Raw genomic sequence first — 24,803 nt, forward strand, 5'->3', positions numbered from 1 at the left:
CCTGTATTATAAAACCCAGCGATGTTCTGATGCTGCTGCTCCATCAGCCTGGTCCTGACTGAGGATGATATGGAAGAGTTTCCAGATGACCAGAAATGAACGTGTAGTGTGGACAAGAAATAAATCTTATGTAAAGCCCCTGACATTTGGGGGATAGTTGTTGCAGCATAAGCTAGCCTATGCTGACTGATACACCAGCATTCATATGCTTGCACCAATGGGACTCATTGTTAGGTCTAGAAGATAAACCTTGCTGAAGATCTATAGCTATATATCACCTTTCTTTCCTTTCTTCCTTTCCTTTTCTTTCTCTTTCTTTCTTTCTTTCTTTCTTTCCTTTCTTTCTTTCTCTTTCTTTCTTCTTTCTTTCATCTTTCTTCTTTCTCTTTCTTCTTTTGTTCTTTCATTTTCTTTTTTTTCTTTCATTTTCTTTTTCTTTCTATCATCTATCTATCCACCTATCTACCTATATCATCTATTTATCATCTATCTATCAATCACCTATCTATCATCTCTATGTAATTGGTGACTGCAAATGGGCAGAAAAGTCATAAAATCTTGAGACTATGTATAGCACAAAACAACTGCCTGTGTTAAAGGATTTTGCATTGAGAGCAATCTGAGTGCTTCTAAAAACACAGTTGTATAATTACCCTTCTGTAATATAACCCACAAAACTCCAAACATACCCCAAAGCCTCTTCATCTAATCAACCTGAAGAGGGTGTCCTTTATCAGATGGAGTCCCTGTCTTTGTGTTAGAAATGACCCTGTATCAGTCAGGTTCCCTGCAGGAGACAAGTGATATACACTCATTACTACATTTGAAAAGGGTTTATTAAAATGACTACCTATAAACATTCCCCTTGGGGGAAGTGCAGTACCCCAAGGTTAGACAAGCAGGGTGTCATTACCACCCCTAAGCCTCAAGTGGCAAGTGGAAGGAGGGACTTCCAGGGCCCCCAACGGGGAGTGGGGGCTCACCTACTGGGAGTCATAACCTTCAGTCTCGGGTGTCAGATATAGTCCTCAGATGCATGTCCAGATAGAGGAGGGTGGCGAGGGGAGCTGAGGGGCAAATGGAATATGTCTACCACATCTGGATGGTTTTGGCAGCAGACATCTTCACAATCAGGTTGTCAGATTTTCAGCTTGTTTTGGTGTAAGAAAGGGAATAAATTTGAAAACCATCTTTAGCTTTGCTCGTGACTTTCTGGGTCCATTAGTGAACTCTGTTCTGGAGCTAGGCACTTGGGTACTCACCAGAGAGTGGAAGGCTGTAGAGAAGGGCCCCCTTTTAGTACTCTCTCCCAAGCTCTTGTGATATGGGAGAAAATTATCACTAAAAGGACCCATCTGGTCTGAATTAGCAATACAAACCCAAGACACATCAATAAATCCACATTCTTTAATGAAACCATCCTTTCTAGGTAGAGACATATGTTAGGTCCTCTCCACTTTCTCTTTGAAACTGACATCATTTCATGAAATGTAAAATGACACAAAATAAAAAATACCCATATGTTTACATATAATACTTTAAACAGTTTTCCTTTTTAAAAAGAAAACTTTTAGGCATTTGGGATTGATGTTCAGAAGTTCAGTCTACAAAAGAGACTTTAAAAAATCTGCTAAAGCCCAAGGAACATTCATTCACAAATGGAACGCTAACAATATCAATCTGGAAGTTATCAAAGGGACCCAATCAACAGGAAAACTCACTGTGAATTTGCTAGTTAGCAGGATTTTACAAATTATTTCAATCAGCTGAGCAATTCGTGAGTGATATGAAACTTTACAGCAGGGGTGTCCAATCTTTTGGCTTCCCTGGGCCACACTGGAAGAAGAATTATCTTGGGCCATGCATAAAATACACTAACACTAACGATAGCTGATGAGAAAAAAAGTCACAGAAAGAATCTCACAATGTTTCTTTAAAAAGTTTACAAATTTGTGTTGGACCACATTCAAAGCTGTCCTGGGCCATGTGTTGGACAAGCTTGCTTTAGAGAGAAATTGTAAAATAGAAATAGAGGGGAAACTTCACCTTACCAGTAAATACCTCTAAATATTTACCTTAGAGGAAAATAGAGGGAATAGTGGATCAATGAACAGCCTCTCTTTCTCTGTTTGAAGAAATTCTACTGGCTAAAGTTAATTCCAGATTTTTTCCTGCCCTGCAATCCAGGCTTAGCTTTTGCTAGACCAGGTTACACCAGAACTGAGCCAGGCTAAAAACCTAGACCCCAAATCCTTCATTAGCCTGTTGTCCTAAGACAATTCTCTGAACTGAAACTATTTTTGCAACTCAGTGTCATCCCCAAAGCTTGGTACCCAATTAAAGCACAAAGCAGGCTGCAGCGGTATCTTCTACCTCTGCTGTTTGCTTCTGGGGATGCTTGCAGGCAGGTCACTGAGCAATTGGAAGCACCAAGGCAGAGGCCTGGGTCTTTCTGCTGAATGGACTCTCTCTGGTGAAGCCAGCTCGAGTTTCTTTGCAAGAACCCGTGTCATGCCCAAGCCCCCACAAGTGTGGGCTTCCAGAGGAGCGGCCCAGCTAGCCCCAGCTGAATCAGAGCTTGTCTTTTCTGCGGATACGTCACACAGAAGGCCTAAATAAAGGTTTTTCATAAGAGTCCCATTGTTGCAAATTGGCCATATGGTGACAATGGTTGAAGCTGTGTGTTTTTGAAAATGTTCATGCTAAGGAGATGAAAAGAAGTATCATTGTTTCACTGTCCTGCTGAGCAGCACCAACTCTGTTTCTGACTCCCTCCCACTTTTCTATGAAATTTGTTAATCTTGCTTAGACTTCTAAAAGTTAAAACTGCAGAACTTTTATTTTCTTGGAGAAAGAACCTTAACAGCCATCTTAGGTATCCCAGTTCCAGTTTCAACTCTCATAGACAAGATGAGACCACATAAAACCTCAGAAAATACAAAAATCAGAGAAATGGAATCTACCCTAACAGGCAGATGGGATTGGAGCCACGAGGTCAGCTGCTCCATTTGCCGTATCGAAGCGCACGTGGGGCAGGGTCTGCCATATGCACAATATGAGCGTGTAGGCTGAGCCTCAGTCCAGTGCCGAGAAAGGCGAAAACAGAGTTTGGTGAAAGGAGAGGCAGGAAACGGAGAGCCAATCCTGCAGGGCCCACAGTAAAGCGAGGACCAGGGATTGGCATTTTCCACACTGCATTGATTAAGGCTTTGACAGCTGATCTTTTACATACATACATATATACAGACATATATTATTAATAAGAATACTTTAATTTTTTTGTTTTAAGGAAAAAATATTCCCATGCATTTCTCTGACCTTTCCTTGTATCATTCTAGTTTTTGCTCCCAGCAATCACTTTAATGAGACACAGTCCTCTGGTGCCATATTCTGATCTGTAAAAAATATAACCTTTCACCTTTTTACAAATACTTTGTCTAAAATGATGCTGATTCATCCCAAAGGAATTCTGGCGCATGGGAGCTCTCTTGGCTCTAACCAAAAACACTCGTGTGCCGCCCTGCGTTCAACACTAACCAAACAGGACTTACAGTTATGTAAACATTATTTAAAAATTATTCCAACATAAATACTCTTTTAAAGCTAACATACCACAGCTTTTAGCTCATAATGCCCATAGATGCCTTAATGAAATGCCATTCAAAACTACCTCACTGTTTAAATTATACTTTGAGGTGCTAAAATTATGTAAACATCATCCTCTACACTTCTCTAGAACAAGTGCCAAGTGTTGTGAATTCTGATTGCAAGTTGGTGATTGAATATTAGTTAATCAGAGCAAAGTTACCAACGCACTCTTTAACCTGATTGGCTACAGGAAGCTAGTCGCTGATTGACTTGTTCCACAAGGCGATGATTCTTACATAACTTATAATTAACCAGTCCTCAACAGTGTTCACCCCACAAGGAACCTGAATTGGTCCCTCATAAGATGTCTTTGCACATTTTGCAAATGCAGTTTGAATTGGGTGTCAAGGAGTCCAGGTGTGCCATGGCAAGTGCCTCCAAAGCTAAAAGAAGAAATGTTCTTCGCAGCCCGTGGAATTCCAAGCACAGGTGGAGTCTTCTCAAAGTCAATGAATGAAAAAATTTCAGGACGAGTCACAATATTGTCTTCTCAGCAGACAGGACTCTTGCCAGCAAATGTTCTGCTGTATTCATAATGAATGCCTTAGCCCCCAATGCAATTAGGGAGTGCGGGAAACCAAAGGGACAAGGAGTGTGAATGACTGAGAAATGGCTTCGTGGTGTCCTAACTTCATGACAATGATTTTCATACTCGAAACTTTCTCTGTGCACACTGCTTACTGTGATGCCTTTTTTAGTCCTGACATCCATCCATATTTTCAGGTTTCTTGGTTGACGTGTCCCTGGCAGAGAGAAAGAAAATGATTCCAGCCAAAGCTGTGAGCCATATGTTAGTCACAGCCAAGCTTTCATCCCTTATGCCCAGCATAGACAGAAGACAGCCCGGCACCTTTGCAAGCAAGTCCAAATTAGAGGAACGGCCAACCCCAAGGCTGGCCTTTTGCCACATAGGAGCAAGGGACAAGGAGAATGGGTATGAACAAACATAGCTTGAATGGTCAGTGACTTCAATCCTAATCTTTAACAGTTCATGAGTGATAACATTGCAGACAGAATCAAAAGAACATTTTCTCTCCACCTTGTTGGCCAAGCTTACATGACTTTCATTCAAATATATACCTCCAAGACTGGATTCTGAGTTTTTGTTTGAGAAAAATACTGTACACTGTTTTAGGGCAGATTTTTCAAGGTGCTATTGTTGTAAAAACAAAAACAAAACATTCTCAGTTTCTGTCTTTCAAGAACATCAGCACTATTTCTTCATGTGCAGGGCATCCTGGAACTTGGTGCTGGTGTATCGGGCATGAAAGCCTTTCTTGCTGATGGTGTCATCTGTGTGGAATCGAATCATCAGGGAATCTCCCGCGGAGTAGATTTCTTCTAATGGCTGAGGAAAGGCGAAAGGGAAACGAGAAGGACTTTAGCTGTGATTGGAGTTGAAAATTAGGAGGACGAGACAGGATCTTATGCAAGGACACAGGATGTGTCCCTGGTACCAGAGACTTTGAAGAGCATCCAAACAAGCTCCTTTCCAAAAGAAAACATTGCAAATTCTGCTCCAGAGAGCTTTGCAGGCCCTGCTCTTCCAAGGATGATCCTAGGTGCATAGCTCATATAGAATCTATTACTTATTAAGTACGCAGGTGGGTCAGGTGCTGTGCTAGGCACTTCCAGATCTTATGTAAACTTTACAGCAACCTTATAAGGCAGGTACTATCCCCATTTTTCACTTCAAGAAACTGAGACTCAAGTTCTCCCAGGTAGGCAGGACCCAAGCTCCGGCCCTTCTGATTGTAAAGGATGCACCATGCATCACCGAACTCCAGGGTCATCATTGTGATGTGTCTCCCAGGAGACCTGAAACAAAGACCATTGTTCAGGCCTCTGTCCCTTCCAAGGACAAAAACTGGGATGGAGCCACCACGTTTGTCAGAAAGGTTTTGCCAGGTGGTCTGTGAATGGGAGCCACATTCCAAGGCTGTTGCCTGCGAGGTTCTAGTGGAGCCAAAGTGAGCTTCCCCCACGGTTAACCGCTCAGGACCCTCCAAGAGGTTCCTTTCCACAGACCCCACAGTTGGAAAGACTTTGTCAAAGGCAGTGCATTGGCTAAGTGCCACTGTGTCATTCTTCCTTTTCTAGAGGGTGAAAGAAGATGGGGAATTATTCAAAAAATACAAATGACAATTTGAATTTCTGTTTAGCACAGGAGCACTGGTGACTCCAAAATGATGTGATTTAAGTCCAGCCAATAGCAAAGAAACTTGAGCGACCAGGCCTGGAGGCAACAGAAAGGAGGGGGCTGGTGCCCAGTATGGGCAGTGTCCAGTGTGGTGCAGCCAGGGGAGTGACCGGGACACTGTACTGGCCAGTGCACAAACTCCCACCAAGCACCAACTATATGCCAAGCCCTATGTCGGGTGCTGGAGAAATAGCAAACACAACAGGCCCACTGAAAAAGTGAACAATGAGAACACTGATGATGACCTTGAGTACAACTATTGTTGTGTATAGTAAGTGACTTGTCATTTTCATTGGCATTTGGTTTTGCTTGAGGAGAGAAATGTGAATATAAGAAATATATAAAAGCATAATTAAATATTTTTAAAGCCTGGGGGCCAAATAAAAATGGAGGAGAGCAGCTGTGCGTGGTGGCTCACGCCTGTCGTCCCAGCACTTTGGGAGGCCAAGGCAGGTGGATCACTTGAGGTCAGGAGTGCAAGACCAGCCTGACCAACATGGTGAAACCCTGTCTCTACTGAAAATACAAAAATTAGGTGGGCGTGGTGGCACATGCCTGTAATCCCAGGCACTTGGGAGGCTGAGGCAGAAGAATTGCATGAACTCAAGAGGCAGAGGTTGCAGTGAGCCGAAATCCAGCCTGGGCGACAGAGCAAGACTCCGTCTCGGGGGGAAAAAAAAGTGGGGGGAGAGGGAAAGACTTAGCAAAAATAGGGGGAAAGTCCTAAAAGGAAAAGTGCTCTTCCATGGCTGCCTCAGTAAGGGGCCTTCAAAGACTGGTCCCCTGGCTGCCTCCCAGCCTCCTGACATTTCTCCCGCTTCCCACTCCGCTTCAGCAAAACGTGCCTCCTCGCCGTTGCTCGAAGTGGATGGAGGAGGTGGCCAGGACTGAAACCCGGGTGTGTCTCACTCCACAACTCATGCTGTGATTCATCACACTCTGCCCCGGCCCCAGCGTCTCCGGGACTTACCCCAGAGCCACAGAAGCGGCCGAGCCTGGGCGCTGAGCTGTCGTAGCCGTCATAGGCTTCCATGTAGTCATAGCCACAGTCGGCCTCCTCCTCAACCTCAAACGTCCGGAATGTCAGCTCCACGCCGTAGCCGTCCTCTGCCACGATCACCCAGTCGCAGTGGGCCTGGCTCGGGTAGTTGTTGTCCCCAAACTGGGCATGGGAATAGAGCTCTTTGGTCTGCACTTCAGCCTTCAGCCTGCCCCCGCACTCTGGAGCAGAGACAAGTGAGATGTCCCCTCAGCACAAGACACCCTCGTGCCTCCCGCCTGCGTCTGCTCAGTTTTCTCTACAGAGCCTGGTGCGTGCCTGGCAGGAGAGGCCAGGTGGTCTCGTGACCCCATCTGATGGAGGAGTACACAGAGGCCCCTGGCTCCCAGGTCAGGGCTCCCTCGGGGGTGCAAAGTGGCCCTTACAAGCCAAGGTCGCCTGTTCCCAGCTTGAGAATACGTGAGCATGCCATTGAAAAGAGCTGGCTGCTTTTTGCTTTTTCGAGTTATGGAGACATGGAGCCAATGGATGGTTCGCCTCACTGGTCGCTGGGATGTGGGTGGATCTATTTGCCACTTTATTCCCTGGAAGGGTTGGATGCATCTGAGAAGGGCTCACACTCGCCCCACGGACTGACTGTAATTTGTCATTTCTGCCAACAGAGGGCGATAAAAGCACATCGGAACCGCGGGTAAGCCCTCAACCCTGGAAACTTCAGACCCTACTTGACTGGTTCTTGCAACTGAGGGCATTGACCATAGGCCAACTTTGAGGTCCCTGTGGGTGTCACAGGTGAGCTGCCCCTCAGGTTCTGGGCTTGTATTCTGTAGACTTTGTTTCTGGTTTTTTTATTATACAAGGACAGTAACTCTTGTTGGCCCTGGTCCTATATATAGTACCTTGTGTCTTGGACACTTAAGCCCACATAAAATAAAATGGATATTGGCCGGGTGCGGTGGCTCACGCCTGTAATCCCAGCATTTTGGGAGGCTGAGACGGGTGGATCAGTTGAGGTCAGGAGTTTGCGACCCGCCTGGCCAACATGGTGAAACCCTGTCTTTACTAAAAATACATTAGCAGGGTGTGGTCGTGGGCGCCTGTAATCCCACCTACTCAGGAGGCTGAGGCAGGAGAATCGCTTGAACCTGGGAGGCGGAGCTTGCAATGAACTGAGATTGTGCCACTGCACTCCAGCCTGGGCCACAGAGCAAAACTCCATCTCAAAAAAAAATAAATAAATAAAAGTAAATAAATAAGTAAAATAGGTAGACAAGATTGGTCTAGATTAGCAAGCACCAGAAATTCTGGAGGCAAATTCTTGCACAGCCCCTCCCCTGTGTGCTCCATGCCCCCCAGGGGCCCAGGCAAACACTGTTGTAGATTCTGGGCCACCTAGCTCCTAACACTCTGAGGCCCCTCTGGAGCTCCACGCCCCGCCTGGCCCAGTCCTGTCTGACTGCCCATTCTGAGTCCTGTGTTGGCTCTGGCTTAGAATGTCTTACAGGTCTAACCCGTTTTGGAGAAATTGCAAATTCCTGAGAGCTGGGTGGTCATGAAATGAACACAGAGCAGGGCGGGACACCTCCCCTCCATCCTGCCGGACGCCCCCACCCTCCCCACCTGCCTGGGCCCCGGGAGGTGGACCCCTGGCCTCCATCGGTGACCCCCGTGCCCTCTGCTGCAGGTTCAGCCATGGGAGCACCAGCAGATCAGATGGAGGGAGGAGAGAGAGGCCAGGGTATTTAGTCCCCTGATTGCCACAGCTGTTCTTCTACTTAGGTCACAGCTGCAGCCACAGGGTCTCTGCATGCAGCCCTCTCTGTCTCCAGCTTCCAGGAACTGCTCCCTCCTCTCATCCTCTGGGTCTGGGGTTGCAGTTCCTTGCTCTGGTAGCTTCACTGTCCTACAGTGTCCCATACCCTCTCACCCCTTTGTTACCTGTCCCTTTATTAACTTCTCCTCAAATAATGACTCTGAATGTGCCCCCATTTCCTGCTAGGACCCTGAAGCACCTATGTTCTTCCTGGTTTCTATCTGCAGGGACAAGAGGGCTTTTAAACTTCCCTGGAGGAAGCTAGAACCAGAAGCTAGAACTCCTCAGGGAGTTTGACATGCAGTGTTTTCTGCTGTGCAAGGGGAGGCTGAACTGCCTCAGGATGCTGGTTGCCATTTTGTTTGACCTAATTTATATTTTCTGGTACTGAAAAAAAACTGGGGGTAGGGGCTGTTAAAAGGATCACAGGGTCGCATGATCGTGAGCTCAGACTCAGCATTACAGAAGCGGAGTGGGCTTTGGGTGGCCACCGGCTCTGACAAAGGACACAATTGTACATCAGGATCAAAGGGTCAGATTTGCTTCCGTGGGCACTAGTCCCAGGTGGTAACATTTTAATGGCTAAAGAGCAGAGCCAAATTTCCTACTGACATTCTTCTACTTAATGAAGTAGATAATATAAGTTATAAGCACATACATTTCCCACCAAAGCACCTAATACAGCTATTTACATTTTGAGTGGAAGAAAAAATCATGGGGAACAGAAACACTTTTCACTTTCCAGAACTGGTCCTTACAGGGATAAAAGGTCTGCTTTCACCACTCAGTTACCCAACTTCTGGACTTCATACACCAGCAAAATACCCGGGCTGGAGTGCAATAGCATGATCAGAGCTCACTGCAGCTTTGAACTCCTGGGCTCCAGCAATTCTCCTGCGTCAGCCTCCGGGGTACCTGGGACCACCACGCTTCACTATATTTTCTAGTTTTTATTTTGTAGAGATTGCAGTGAGGGGCGGGGGTCTCACCATCTTGCCCTGGCAGGTCTTGAACTCCTGGACTCAAGCAATCCTCCCCATTCAGCCTCCCAAAGTTCTAAGATTACAGGTGTGAGCCACCGTGGCTGGCCAAAATATATTTTTTAAAAGACAGGAAGAAAGGAAGGAAAGAAGGAGGGAGGAAAAAATGGGGTACTAACAAAGGGTTGTCCATTTCAAATTGTGTCAATTAAGGATATTGAAAGAAAACAGCCATTTTCCCTATGGTTGCTGAGGCTTCATTTTAGTTTTTTATTTTTTAACAGACAGAGTCTCACTCGTCCAGGCCGGAGTGCAATGGCACAATCTTGGCTCACTGCAATCTCTGCCTCCAGGGTTCAAGCAATTCTCCTGCCTCAACCTCCTGAGTAGCTGGAATTACAGGCACCCACCACCATGCCCAGTTAATTTTGCATTTTTAGTAGAGACGGGATTTCACCATGTTGCCCAGGCTGGTCTCAAGCTCCTGACCTCAGGTGATCCGCTTGCCTCGGCCTCCCAAAGTGCTGGGATTACAGGCACAAGCTACCGGGCCCAGCCTGATGCTTCATTTTAATAGGACATTTTATCACGCACCTTCCTCCCCTAGCCCTCCCCAGGTCAGAATAAAAGGCAGTCCTTGTCCTGCCTTCACCATATCTCTGTCTCCTGTCCAAGTGCTCATCAGCTGGAAGCCAGTATCCCACCCCAGGTACCTGTGCTGTGCACTGCCTGGAAGCCTTTCCTCTGCACTGAGGCATCCGAATAAAACCTGAGAAACATACTGCTGCCCGAAGCCACCATGGGGTCTGGTTTCTTGCTGCCGCAGAAACGGCCCAGGATGGGGGCCAGGCTGTCGGGCCCGTCGTACATTTCCAGGTGGTCATAGGCACATTCCTGGTGCTGCTCGATCTCAAATTCATTGAAAGTCTGGGGACAGAAGAGCAGAAAGTAAGGCAAGGGCCTGACATTCAGCCGGGGTGGGGGCCTCCTCTCCAGTTCTAGGAGAGGAAGGGGCGAGGCAGGGTGGGAGACTTCCAGTTGGCTGTACAGGGGGTGTGTGGCCATGGTGATGCTTGGGGACATCTGTAGAGAGGGTCTCAACCTCTGCCTTGCTTTTGGTCCAGCAGGCGGCCCTATGAGGTAGTTACATGAGCTACAATGACCACACTGCAGACGAGAGAGCAGGGGTTCAGAGTGTTTAAATGCTTGACATTTTGACAGCTATTAAGCGACAGAGCCAGGCTTCCCACAGCCCAAATCTGTCTTCCTTCCATCCCATCACACAGCTTCTCTCTCACTTAGGGCCAAGAGCCAGCAAGGGCTGAGTGCCCACTCTCTGTGTTGGCAGCTGTTTTAAATGCTTTACCAGTATCACCTCATTCAATCTTTACACCCCTGTGATGTGTCTAATCCCCACTTTACAGATGAGGAAAGTGAGGCTCAGAGCTGCCAGATGAGTTGTCCAAGGTCTCACACTGGTAGAGCTGGGCCATGATCTAGCACTCTGGCGTCAGAGACCCTGCTGTTGACCTGTGCACTCCACTGCATGATCCTTCAGTACAAATGACACTGGTGAGGTTGTATGAGGTGCACGCTGCTCCGGGCAGCAGCTTCATGGTGGCTGACACTCGCTGAGTGTTTATTCCATGCCAAGTATTTATGGGCATTTTCTCACTTCTGGTGATCCTGGGAAGGAAGAGCTATTATTATTTCCAACATGCAGAAGGGGAAAATGAGTCTTAGAGAAGCTGGCTGACCTGCCCAAGCTCACGCAGCTGGAGACAGATGAAGCTGAACTTGACCCCCGCTAGCCTTCTCCAACCCCCACTGCTATCATTCACCAGGTTGTGCTGCCTCACTTCTCCCTGTTCCCCCTAAGGACTGTCCCCTAATGCTGGCCAGGGGCGCCCCACCATTCCAGCCTGCTTTTCAGCCCTGAAAGCAGGCTCCTCGGGTGCTGGGTAGGTGGTCGACTGATGGCAGCCCCAGCGTCAAGGGAGATGGGATAAGGTGAGTGGGGATGGTGTCAGATGAAGACCTGGATCAAACGACAGAGCAGGGACACAGGACATTAGCTGGGGCGGGGGTGGGGGGCGGGGTGGTGCTCAATTCATCTCTGGCCTGGCAGCACGGAGATGGAGATTGGGAGGGGGAAACAGGACCAGCACGGCAATGCAGGCTTTCAGAAGAATGACTCCCACACACTAACGCACGTGGGCAGAGCTCTCCCGCCTGTGAGATAGGGGGCGCTGGAGCAAAGGTGGTAGGTAGAGACACTGGACAGGGGAGCAGTGGCACCAGGAGGGCCATGCAGTGGAAGGGAGCCTTAAGCTCAGCAGGCAGGGAGCTCCCAGGAGGTCCATGGGGCGCCCTGTCGCCATCCCCATGCAGCGAACACCACCAGCTTCCTTGAGAAGTATTCAACTCACATTCTACGGTAGCGAAAAGAGCTCAGTCAATATATCCACCATCCGTTTCCCGAGGAAACGCCTTTTGGAAACTACCAAGTGTGAGTATGAGCCTCGAGCAAACGCTTCCCGTTGTGCGTTTGCGCGCTCCCAACGCCAGAGGGCGCCTCCCCTGCGGTCCTCGGGGCTCTATGTTGCCATTGCGAACATTTCCCAGCAGATGGCGGTCTTGGAGAAGCAGTGCCTTTCCCTAAGGCGCTCTCCAGTTGATCCTCACTCAGATTCAAGGCTGACCCGTGACAGCCGCTCTTAGCAGAGCAGCAGTTTCCCCACGGGCGGCCCAGCATGTGAGCTGTCCGCTGGGAGCACCCTGTGGTCAGAGGCCCTGTCTTCAGCCCTCGACGCCCTGGGGGCCCATTCGCCTCTTCTGCTCCTCACTCATGGCTCTCACCAACAAACATCCTGCAAGTCCCTGCGCCATAGTCCATTGATCATGGACTTCTCCCTCTCTGTTCTCCTCCATTCTCCCTGAGTTATCCGTCCACCGTTCACAGGGTCAATCCTACTTACCTCTACAGTCAGAAAAACCCATTTAAAAAATGTCCGTCTGCCTGAAGTACAATACATTCTCCAGCTGGCAAAAGGGTTTCTTTATTCTCCAAAATGTGGGAGTCCCTCCCTGGGGGTTGAGAAATGAGACTCCTAGGAGATTCAACTCCTCTTTGAAATAACTGTGCAAACCACACATCATATACGTGAAAAAGACTTTAAATAAAGGCTTGGGGAGGAACTTTTAATTCAAGAGGGAATTTGCATAAAGAACTTAGTCTCCTATTACTAATGGAAAAACAATTAAGTTGTAGAAAAAATATGAATAGGATTTTATTAGAGGAATTTGAGTAACAAAAACATATATATTTCCCTGTGCACTGACAGTCATGATTGTCCACAGAAAATTTCTGGAAGGATCCATAAGAATGTGTTCAGAGTGGTCATTTCTAGAGTGGAAATGGGGGCTCTGGGGTCTTTTGATTTCTATTTCCAACCTCCTGTACTGATTCATCTTGTTTTTAATCATGAGACTATATTGTCTTGTAAAAAATTTAAAACTGGAAACAAGTGAATCTCAAACAGCACTGCAGATGTAGGTGGTGGATGCTGCCTCCTGCTGGTCCCACTGTGCCCAGGTGTGATCTATAGAGCTTTTGTGTGTTGTTTCTTTTAATCTGCACAACAGCCCGATGAAGTAAGCTTCATTAGTATCCATGTTTTGCAGATAATGAAACTGAGACCTGGAAATGTTGAGTCACCTCCCCCCAGTTACAGAGCTGGGAAGTGGCAGAGCAGAGACTCAAACGCACATTTGCCTGATACCCAAGTCCATGTTCTCAGTAAACTACAAAAATGACTCACGAGTTTCACCCTGTGGCCTGCAGTCGAAGAGATGTTCCAGGTACACTCCCTCCGGCTGGGGTATTTGTCAGGCCAGTTGGGGCTCGCCAGGGTCCCCTCTGCACTGCTGATCTTGTGTGCACAGCCAGCTGTGGGTGGCGGGGGGACACATACAGAGAGAGAAGTCATTCACTGTGGACAGCACGAGAAGGATTCTAGGGGGTTCTCCTCCCCTCTCTCCTGATTGTCTCAGGGTCTTTATCAAATGTGGGGTGGGGTGTCCTGAATCAGGTGTCCCCTGGCTCAGGGATGTGTTGGTTTACTTGCACTGGCTTTTCTGCCTTCCTGGCTGTGGCTCGGGGGCCAGGCTATCTTTCTATTCCTATCCACATTGCAGTTATCCCTGCAAATATGTTAAAAGCACTGGCAGTGGGGTCGGGTGGACCTCGACCCGTCTTGGTTCCGCCATCTATGGGACTTGGGGCTGTTATGTAAGCTTCGGTGTCCTTATTTGTAAAAGGGTGCCACCCTAGTCGGGGTGATATGTGATCGAATGAGATAATGCATGGGAAAGGCTTAGGGCGTGCCAGCCCATGGTGAGTGCTCAGTGCATCTTGGCTAACAGAGGTCTGCTTCATCACTGCACCATCCATCCATAAGCTCCTTTTAGTTTTTCTCAGTGGTTTTATTTGGAGTCTACCAAGTGTGTCCTGGTGACAGTGCTATTTGCCAAGAGTGGTCCCACAACTCGTTCGATGCCTGGCATCTTGGCCAATAACTGGCATTTCTCTTCTTCTGTGTTGGGCACTGTGGACAGCATTTTCCATGCATCCTCTCCTTTAGTCCTTCTCACTTCCCAAATAAGAAAATAGCTTTGGAGAGGGACAGTGCTTTGCTGATAGGGGGCGGAGCTGGGACTCAAACCGGGCCTGGCTGGCTTTAAGGCCAGTGCTACCACTGCTTAGAAAGCACGGCGGGCTGTATCACAAACACAGAGGCTCCACGCTGAAGAAACTGGAGAGGCAGGTGAGGAGGGCCCGGGGGAGGAAGGGGAGGAGGCAGCTTTGAAGACGGTCCAAAGAGATTTGCCTCTGCTTAGTGCTACATCTGCTCTGCAGCCACACAGAGAACAGGCGCCCAGAGGGAGAGTGGCTCGGCTCCTGGGACATTTGCTCAGCTCCTGGGACATTTCCTCTGACACCCCCTGCCCTTGGGGTCAACCCACACAAACGCAGCCACTATTCAGGGGTGGGAACTTGGGAGAGTTGACCTCCCTCCTGTCCTCTCCCACACTGTAGGAGGCAAGCCTGGTCCTAGCCCGGGCCTGCCTCACAGGGGCTTGACTGTTCCTTCCCTGTTTGGTTCTTCCACCAGCCTCCCACCCAGCCCCTCCACCACCTGTGACCATGCCCTAGGGCTGGGCTTGGAGGGTGGCCGCCTCCTCCTGAAGACATGTCAGCGCCTCCTGTAACATTCTAGGCAGATCCCGACCAGATTCTGCGGCACCCAGCCAAACCTCCTAACTCCAGACTGTTTATTCCAGAGATCGGGCTGTGTGTCTTCCACATCTTCCTCCACCCTTGACTTCCTTTGCAGGGCTTCACAGCTGGGGCCAAGGCCTGGAAGCCTGTGTGTTTGTCATAAGTGTTCAAACTCCCTTCACTGGGCAGGGTAAGAACAGAAGGGAGGCTTTTTCCAGAATGACTGGACCGTGGACAGTAAAAGCCACCTGGCCCTGAAGAATTTCCTACAGTGAATGGAAAATGGAGCAAAGCTTTTCAAATCCTATTTTCCTATGGGACCTGCATATGGTAATTAATATATGACAAAGACATAAAAGGCTGATCTTTATTGATGTTTGAGGGCATAATATGTGTCAGAGAGTCTGAAATACTTTGTTTTAATCCTCACAAAAATTTTAAGAAGGAGGTTATGTTTAGACCCTTTTAACCAAAGAAAAAACTGAGGCTCAGATAGGTTAAATAGCTTGCCCGAGGTCACACAGCCAGGGAACGGCAGAGCCAGGATGTAGACCTAGGTATTCAGATTCCAGAGCTTGCAGGCTTAATCATTTGCAAAAATAACTCAGCCTACAGCACCTGAGGCCCCCAGGTGCCCCCTGAAGGAGTGAGATGCCCTGGGGAAAACTTCTCTCCCACAAGGACAGCAGTGGCTGGGCCTCAGCTCAGAAAGTGGAAGAGCTCCTCACCCCAGCCCCTCATTCATGCACATGCTCACAGGGGTTTGGGGTGTGGCGAAGGTCAGCCCACCCCCCAACAACCGGAGGTCCAGCCTCACCCTCTTTGCAGTCATGCCCGTTCTCGTGGAGCCGGTAGCCGTTCCTGCACCTGCACAGGTAGCTCCCAAAGGTGTTGACGCATTCGTGCTGACACCCGCCATTGTCCTTGGCACACTCGTCCTTGTCTGGGGAGATCAATGAACTCTTCTAAGAGGAGACGCCAACTTACGAACGTCCCTCAGGGCTCAGAATCCCACTTAAAAACGGCCTCCTCCAGGAAGCTTCTCTGATTGCTCCCCTTCCCCTCTGACTGTTCCCTCACTGGGGGAGTGAAGCGGGAACATCTTCACCTCAGATTTCTTGCATATCTACTTGTTTCATTTTCCAAGCACTTGGCCCTGGTATGTGTTGGATTCTCCAAGTACTTTTTCTCTGTTCTCTGGCCCTGCTCCCTGCTCAAAACAAGGAGCTCCCTGAAGGACAGGCTAGTATTAATCACAGTAGTAACAATAATGACAGTAATTCCTACTTACTGAATGTTTACTATGGAACAGGCACAGTCCCAAGCACTCCATGCATTATCTAAGTTAATTCTCATCCAACCTTAGGAGGGAGTTCTCTATCTGCCAGTCTTTATAAGTAAGGAAACTGGCCGGGCGTGGTGGCTCACGCCTGTAATCCCAGCACTTTGGGAGGCCGAGGCGGGTGGAACACCTGAGGTCGGGAGTTCAAGACCAGCCTGGCCAACATGGAGAAACCCTGTCTCTACTAAAAATACAAAAATTAGCCAGGCGTGGTGGCGCAGGCCTGTAATCCCAGCTACTTGGGAGGCTGAAGTAGGAGAATTGCTTGAACCTGGGAGGCGGAGGGTGCGGTGAGCCGAGATCACGCCAGTGCACTCCAGCCTGGGCAACAAGAGCGAAACTCCGTCTCAAAAACAAAACAAAACAAAAACAAGTAAGGAAACTGACTCTGAGAATGGCTAATGTGACCAAGGTCACTCAGTGAGCAAGCATCCTCTATGGCTGACCCCGAGGCCTGGGCTCAAGTGCCACGACTCCACACCGCCCTCTGCACGTGGAGAAGCTGGACACACAGCAGAGGGCCAGCCCTACCCCACCACTTCCAGCTCTTGTGGCCATAGACAGTTCCTGCCCTCTGTGCCTCAGTTGCCTCTCCTGTAAAATGGAGACAGTAATGGTATCCTCACTTCACAGGTTGTTGGGAGGGGCAAATTAATTAAAGCAGCACCCAGCCCACAGTGTTAGCTGCATAATTATTATGTGAGAACTCAGGTGCTGGCCCTTGTTACGCTTGTGGTCCTTGTATGCAGCCCTATCCTAACCCAGCTTGTTCCTGCATTTACCGAAGATCAGCCTCCCTCCCCTGCTTCCCTGCCATCACCGGAATGACTTTAGGGGTCAGCCCTGTCTTCGTCCACTCTCTACACCCTCTTGTTCACCATGGTTAATGTCTCCTCGAACACTGTATTTTACCTGCTTATGTCATCAGGACAAGTAAGAGCCCTTGTAAGACCCTTTAAGAATGCAGAAGAGACGCCCGGTGCCATGGCTCACACCTGTAATCCCAGCACTTTGGGAGGCCGAGGTGGGCAGATCACCTGAGGTCAGGAGTTCGAGACCAGCCTGACCATGGAGAAACCCCATCTCTACTAAAAATAGAAAATTAGCTGGGCGTGGTGACACATTCCTGTAATCCCAGCTACTCAGGAGGCTGAGGCAGGAGAATCACTTGAAGCCAGGAGGCAGAGGTTGCAGTGAGCTGAGATCGCGCCATTGCACTCCAGCCTGGGCAACAAGAGCAACACTCTGTCTCAAAAAAAAAAAAGAATGCAGAAGAGATGAAGCCGCCCAACACCCAGCACTGACCCACCTCTCTCCCTTCCTTCCTCTGAGTCCTTCTGCAGATGACTCATAGGTCCTCACTCCTGCTCTGACCCTCTCCCCTGTGCTGTGGCTTCCTATTGCAAATGTGGAGCTGCCCTGCCTGTGATGTTCTGCTACATCCTCCGCTGAGGTGGCTCCTGCCCGCCCTGCTGCCCTGGTCCTCCAGCTGCCTGGCCTTCCCAGCTCCACACTGCCTGGCATGGCTTGGTCAGATGACAAGTTTAGGCTTCCCCTGCTCAGGAACCTGCAAACAGTCCCCGTTCCTGTTTCATCAGGTCCCTACTCTTCAGCCCAGCGTTTAAGGTCCTTCATGACCTGGCCTTCCCCAACTTGGCCCATCTCATGCCCTTGGCTTCCCAGCATGGGTCAGGGCTCCATGCAGGCCCATCTCATCTCTGTCTCTGTGCTCTGTTGAGACCTTAACCTGTGCTCACACTGCTTCCCCTACTGGGGACCCTGTACTTTCTCTCTAATCATCCTATCTCCACCTCCATGTCTTCCATCCCTTAAAACCTGGCTTAGACCACCCCAAATCCTGCAAAAAGGCTTCACCCACTGCTCCAGGCAACCATGGGCTTCTCTTCTTCAAACATTAGCCCTTGTTGCAGCGGCCCACCCCACAGTGCTCCAGGCTGGGACTCAGCAGGGTGTGTATCCCTGGCCTCCCTAGCTGGCATGTAAGCTTGTCCAGGGTTGAGAGCACTTCCCTGGCAACAGCTCTGAGCCTAGTAGTGTACTGTGCCCACAGCAGACACTCAAAACAAAAAACCTGACTTGCTCAATGAGAGACTGCCAAAAACACCCATGGAGACGGAACTCTGGGTATATATAAAATCAACAAATAATTTGGTCGTTTCTATGCCAAGCATTAAGACTATAAAGATAACCAAAATACAGTTCCTGCTTGTAAACAGTTCACACTCTAATATGACGTGACATGCAGGACCTGCTATACAATTTACAAGGCTCAGCACAAGATGTGAACTTTGTTTAAACACTATTATGAATTTCTTTTTTTTGAGATGGAGTCTTGCTCTGTTGCCCAGGCTGGAGTGCAGTGGCACAATCTCGACTCATTGCAACTTCTGCCTCCCTGGTTCAAGCGATTCTCCTGCCTCAGCTTCCCGAGTAGCTGGGACTACAGGCGCCCGCCACAACGCCCAGCTAATTTTTTGTATTTTTCGTAGAGACAGGGTTTCACCATGTTGGGCAGGATGGTCTCGATCTCTTGACCTCGTGATCCGCCCACCTCGGCCTCCCAAAGTGCTGGAATTACAGGCGTGAGCCACCGTGCCCGGCCATGAATTTCAAGATGATGACAACAGAACCTCAAACCAGTGTGGGCCCTTCTTAGAACAGGCTCTGTGCTATTGCACAGGCCACAGGCCCACGGAGCTGGCCCTGGTGACAAGAGCCCTAATGGAAGGAAAGGAGAGAGTGCTGTGGGAACACTGGTGAACGAACAATCAATGTGCTAAGAGGGTGCCATGGCTTGAGTGGGTCCTCCAAAGTTCATGTGTTATAAACTTAATCCCCAATGCAACAGTGTTGAGAGATGAGGCCCTTACATGTGATTAGGTCATGAGAGCTCATTATTGCAGCAGTGGGGTCCTGATAGAGGATGAGTTTGACCCCCTTGCTGCTCTTTCTCACCCATGTGGTGCCTTTCACCCTGTTATGACACAGCAAGAAGGCATTTGTCAGATGTTCCCCCTTGATTTTGAACTTCCCGGCCTCCAGACTCATGAGCCAAATACATTTCTCTTCACTATAAATTACCCAGTTTGTGGTATTCTGTGATAGCAGCACAAAACGGACTAAGAGGAATAAGATGAAGCCAGAGAATGTTACAGAAAGTGGCATTGTGGGTCTTCAGGTTGAAGTAGGAGTTTCCTAAGTAGCGAAGGAAGAAGGATATTCCAGAGAGAGGGAAGGCCACAGGGGCGGGGGTATGAAGAGAGAATGGGATGGGGGTTTAGGAGTAGAGGGTGATGGCATGGGGGAACAGTGGGGGGATTATTCGTGATCACAGCACAGGGCACCTACAGAGGGAATGTGGCTGGTAGGACAGGTGGGCCAAGACAGTGTCCAGCATCAGATGCTGTACTAAGGAGAATGGGCTTTTTCTACAGCTGCTGTACTGGCCCTGAGGATTCATGGCCTTCAGTTTGAGAAGTAGGGTCCAGTGTGCTACTGTAGTGGGTTTAGTACTGTCTTCCCAAAATTTCTGTTCATGTGTGATATGGTTTAGCTGTGTCCCCACCCAAATCTCATCTTGAATTGTAGCTCCCATAATTCCCACGTGTTGTAGGAGGAACCCGCTGGGAGAGAATTGAATCATGGAGGCGGTTTCCCCCATACTGTTCTTGTGGTAGTGAATAAGTCTCACAAGATCTGATGATTTTTTAAGGGGTTTCCCCTTTCACTTGGCTCTCATTCTCTATTGTCTGCAGCCATGTAAGACATGCCTTTGCCTTCTGCCATGATTGTGAGGCCTCCGCAGCCATGTGGAACTATGAGTCCATTAAACCTCTTTTTCTTTTTTTTTTTTTTTTTTTTTTTTTTTGCCCCAAGATGGAGTCTTGTTCTGTAGCCCAGACTGGAGTGCCGTGGCGCGATCTTGGCTCACTGCAACCTCTGCCTCCTGGGTTCAAGCGATTCTCCTGCCTCAGCTTCCCGAGTAGCTGGGATTACAGGCACACACCACCACCCTCGGCTAATTTTTTTTTCTTTTTTTGTATTTTTAGTAGAGACAGGGTTTCACCGTGTTGGCCAGGCTGGTCTAGAACTCCTGACCTCATGATCTGCCTGCCCCGGCCTCCCAAAGTGCTGGGATTACAGGCGTGAGCCACCACGCCCAGCCTAAAGTTCTTTTTCTTGATCAATTACCCAGTCTCAGGTATGTTGTGAAAACAGACTAATACAATGTGGAACCTTAGAATGTGATCTTACTTGGAAATAGGGTCTCTGCAGAAGTATTAGTTAAGAATCTTGAGATGAAATCATCTTGGATTTAGGGTTGATCCTAAATGACTAGAATCCTTCTAGGAAAAGGAGGGGACACAGAGACCCAGAGAAGAAGGAAACGCATGTGAAGATGGAGACAGAGATCAGGATGATGTAGCTACAAGGCAAGGAATGCCGAGGACGGCTGGGAGCCACCACAGACTAGGAAGAGGCAGGGAGGAATTCTGCCCTAGAACCTTCCGAGGCAGCATGGCCCTGCGAACCCCTGGATTTTGGAATTCTGGCCCCCAGAACTGCAAGAATAAGATTCTGTTGTGTTAAGCCAACCAGTTTGTGGTAATTTGTTATGGCAGCCCTAAGAAACAACACAGTCACCAGTAGATATATTTTAAAAGCCCTGGATCCAGGCACGCCCCCTCCAAGGCAGCCATACCTGGAAGGCTACAGGAGCAGGCAGAGAGAGAGAGGAGAGGGCCAGGGACCCCAGAGCCTGGAGTCTGCAAAGCCGCCTCACCTGCACTGCATCAGCCTCACCTCCGAACCCACGTACCTGAGAAGAAGTGGGCCCTGAAGCCGCGCTTGGAGACGGTGTTGTCGGACTTGAATTCCACACGCATGTTGTTGCTCTGCGAGGTGATGACCTCGGGTGTCTCAGAGCCACAGAATTTGCCGTGCAGCTTGGCGTCGGGGGACAGGCCGCTGCGCACCTCCACAAAGTCGTACTTACAGACCTGCAAGGGAGCATGATGGGGAGCTGCCCAGAGTCCCTGTCCCCACCCCAGACCCCCAGCACACTGCTGCACCTGCTTCCTGAGCACCTCACCCTGCCATGTGGGGGATCCCTTGACTCTTGCTATGCTGGTTATTTGAATGAGCTCCAGAGGGCACAGGGGGACCCCTGGCTCTCCCACTGAGGCTCTGTGGGGGCGCCATCGCCTGGCACGAGAGCACAGGGCTCCCAAACCTGCATCCCCATAACTGTGGCCTTGCTTTAATTTATTGTATACATTAGGCTTCCACACGAAATTTTGCTTGAAGAAAGGGCCCCACTGCTAGAAGGAGAAGAAAAAGAAGAAGAGCCAGGGAGAAGCAAGAGGAAGAGGAGGAGGAAAAAGCTGCAAACCACCGACAGAATCTGACTCCCTTTTCAGGCAGGGAAACAAGTGCAGAGGGAGAAAGACATTTGTCTGAAGTCACATAGCTCAGCAGTGGTGGAGCTAGGACTAGAATTCATGTTCCCTGCTATAGCAATGATTTTTCTCAAAAAGAACTTCACTGCTAAGGGGTCTTATCAATTGCTTTCAAGGATTATTTTTTTCTGCACAATATTCACTTTGGGGTGACACCCTCATGGGCACCATGGCCTCCGTGCATTGGGGTCATCAGCATTGAGGTCTCCTTCCAGTACCCCAAAGGCCTGACTCTCAGGTGAGAGCTACACCAGTACTATTCTCGAGGTGAGACCCCCAGCTCAGCTGGGGTGGGGAGGGGAGTCTCAGGAATGGCTTGTGTGCCCCAGGGTGTCCCTCCAGCCTAAAGTGCAGATGTAAGCATGTGTGACTAGCACTCCAGCTGTAGGGCACTGCCTGGACCTCAACTGACTTGATCATCCATGATCATTGGCTGAAAGAGGAAACAGGCTGTCTGTAGCGTCCTTGTCCCTAGCTAATCCTCACCCCCTTTTTTTGCCTCAGCTGCACACCAGCTCCCCAGATTCACAGCCCAGTTCTGACACCTCCCACCCCCAATACCTGCCTCCTCCACTCTTGTTCTGATTCTCCTTGGATGTATCAGCGACAAGAGGGCCGGAGGTGCTCTATCTGCAGAGGGCGTGCGGCAGAAACTGCTGGAGAAAACCTTCCCCCAGATTCTGCTAGTGCAGGCCCTATGACTGTCCAAAGCTCCAGTTCCAACACAAGCCATCTCCCTGCCCTCCCAGCCCCTCACTGGTTTCCAGCTCCAAGTCACCCCTCAATACACTCCCCAATTAATCAGAGCACAGAGACATACGTCATTGCCTTCCAGTTCAAACACTTCAAACTGAAGGGAGATCCGGTACTGAGCGGGGGCCACCACCTGCCAGACACAGTTTTTGTTTGTGGGATACTCCTTCGGCCACCCAGGGCTGGTGATGGTTCCATTCAGCTTGGTAATGAAACCGCCACAGGCCACTGCACGGGGGAAACAGAAACAGGATTTCATTTAGCTTTGGCTCCAAGTGACTGTGATTTCCCACCAGGAGCAACAGAGCCCTGCTGTTCTGTAATGATAATTTTAAAATGTTAGACAATTTGAATTGATTAATTCAGTGTCCTTTGTTCAAAACTATGGTTTCAACTGAATATTTGAAAGAAAATATTGGGGATAAATCTTTACTGCTTTTAAAAACAATGAATGCATTTGTGCTTTCCTTTCACCCAGTGACAGAGCTGGGGGCTCCCTATGGCTTGGGCCAAAGGAGAATTAGAAATGTTTGCAGCAAGCTACTCACCATACCAAGCTTGCATGAACAAGCAGACTCATGCACGTGGACAAGGAAGACAGAACACAAGCCAGGTAGAAACAGGATGGATGAAAAGTGCTATTGGTTGAGTCACTGGAGTGCTCACGGTTTTTCTTTGCTTTTGTTTCCTACTTTAATAATCATGTCAATTTCACACAATCATAGAAGAAAATAAACCTCGATTTCAGTCTCTAGGGCAGGGTATATGTAATTTGGGCAGTTTTCTGACAGTTGTGACAGCTGTCAGGCTGTTTCTCCTTCTGGGAAGTAGGTGGGTCTTCCACCATGTCTGCCCATTGCCCATTGTTCCTACACAGCCAGCCGGTTGCCCCATCTCTGCCCCAGTTCCCCAAAGACTTGTCCCATATCCCCTCTCATTCCAGCTTGGCAGGTCCCACACCAACCTTCACACATCTTCTTATCAGCGGCCAGCTCGTAGCCAGGGTCACAGGCACACTTGTAGCTGCCCAGCGTGTTCACACAGCGATGCTCGCACCCTCCGTGATCTGGCCAGGAACACTCATCCACCTCTGGTGGGAAGGAAGGCGACTCCAGTTACATCGTCATGAAGCCTCCTGGCTGTTCCCAACCCTTCCACATCCCAGTTTCACCAGCAAGTGTCCTCTAAGAAACAGGAGCCACTCCTGGTGACCACCTCCCAAAGAGTGCTATGTCCACCTCTGAAAACCAGGCAGCAGGGACAGTGAAGGCAGGACACTGACAACACAAGCAGGAACCTTGTTAGCCGGGGTGGGCTCTGCCAAGAGGAGGTCAGGCCTGGAGAAGTGAATTCTTTGAGGTGTTCAGTCATCGGTCATTTGAGACTTTAAAACATCTCACAGCATTCCATACCAAAGACTTCATCCATTTTAAAGCCATGGAATTGAGGACTTCCCCTTCCCCCATAAATATGCAACTTCTTAGAGACATTAAATAAAGGGTGAAGACAAAGAACACATTGCTAGATGAAGATGTGTCAGTATTCTCTATACATTAGAGACAGAATGTGTTATTTAGCAGTTTTAGAAATACTCTTAAGAGAGGTATACACAGGGAGATATTCAAGGTTACAGAAAACACGGGCTCTTAGGTTAGTCAGTGCTGCCAAGAAAACCTGCAGGAAGAGGCCATAATGAGGCTGAGTTAGCAGGTGCTTTGGATGGGATTTGGCACCAAGTGCCTAGTGATGCGACTAAGTAACAGCACATAGCATGCCATCGTTGCTGTTCAGAGGGAGAACCTGGAAGTCATTAGAGACGCTCCCCAGACACATTAACCCATGTGCCACTGAAGAAAGGAAAAACCAAAACAAATATTAGAAATAAAAGGAAAAATATGATTATCTGTTGCCAGCCATAGTACATCTAGCCCTGAAAGACAGCATGTGGGATGTGGCCTAGCAGAGCTAGAGAGGAGTCTAGTGAAGGGACGACTAAACACTGAGACATCTTTTTCAAAAACGTTGAACCTAGGAAGAAGAAAGGATGTGGGGAGAAGCGGGAAGGAGAGTTCTGGTCCACAGCACCACGGGAGGTAGGAACACAGTAAGTATAAAGTTGTTGGTCATATACGGTGGCTCACGCCTGTAATCACAGTACTTTGGGAGGCTGAAGTGTGTGGATCACAAGGTCACAAGTTCGAGACCAGCCTGGCCAATATGGTGAAACCTTGTCTCTACTAAAAATACAAAATTAGCCGGGCGTGGTGGCGCATGCCTGTAACCCCAGTTACTCGGGAAGTTGAGGC

The 24,803-nt window shown here is 48.9% G+C and overlaps 1 protein-coding gene across 5 annotated transcripts in view; it reads right to left on the minus strand.

The window, feature by feature from the left end:
• Positions 1-1,393: 1,393 nt before the first annotated feature.
• The window catches only part of TLL2 (tolloid like 2), a 148,045-nt gene continuing 124,635 nt past the window's right edge, over positions 1,394-24,803 (minus strand). For 2 of the 5 annotated variants that reach the window (XM_065521206.2, XM_065521205.2), the window contains 7 exons: positions 23,462-23,587; positions 22,565-22,725; positions 21,105-21,285; positions 15,740-15,865; positions 13,463-13,590; positions 10,355-10,568; positions 6,535-7,069 (listed from right to left, as the gene is read on the minus strand). In XM_065521206.2, the coding sequence (XP_065377278.1) occupies positions 6,603-7,069; positions 10,355-10,568; positions 13,463-13,590; positions 15,740-15,865; positions 21,105-21,285; positions 22,565-22,725; positions 23,462-23,587 (1,403 nt within the window). In that variant the 3' untranslated portion in view covers positions 6,535-6,602. Of the gene's footprint in view, positions 4,997-6,532; positions 7,070-10,354; positions 10,569-13,462; positions 13,591-15,739; positions 15,866-21,104; positions 21,286-22,564; positions 22,726-23,461; positions 23,588-24,803 lie in introns of those variants that run through there. The other 3 variants (XM_005566084.4, XM_074002312.1, XM_074002311.1) reach the window with 3 other exon arrangements.

This window comes from Macaca fascicularis, chromosome 9 (assembly GCF_037993035.2).
Source record: "Macaca fascicularis isolate 582-1 chromosome 9, T2T-MFA8v1.1".
Lineage (NCBI taxonomy): Eukaryota > Metazoa > Chordata > Mammalia > Primates > Cercopithecidae > Macaca > Macaca fascicularis.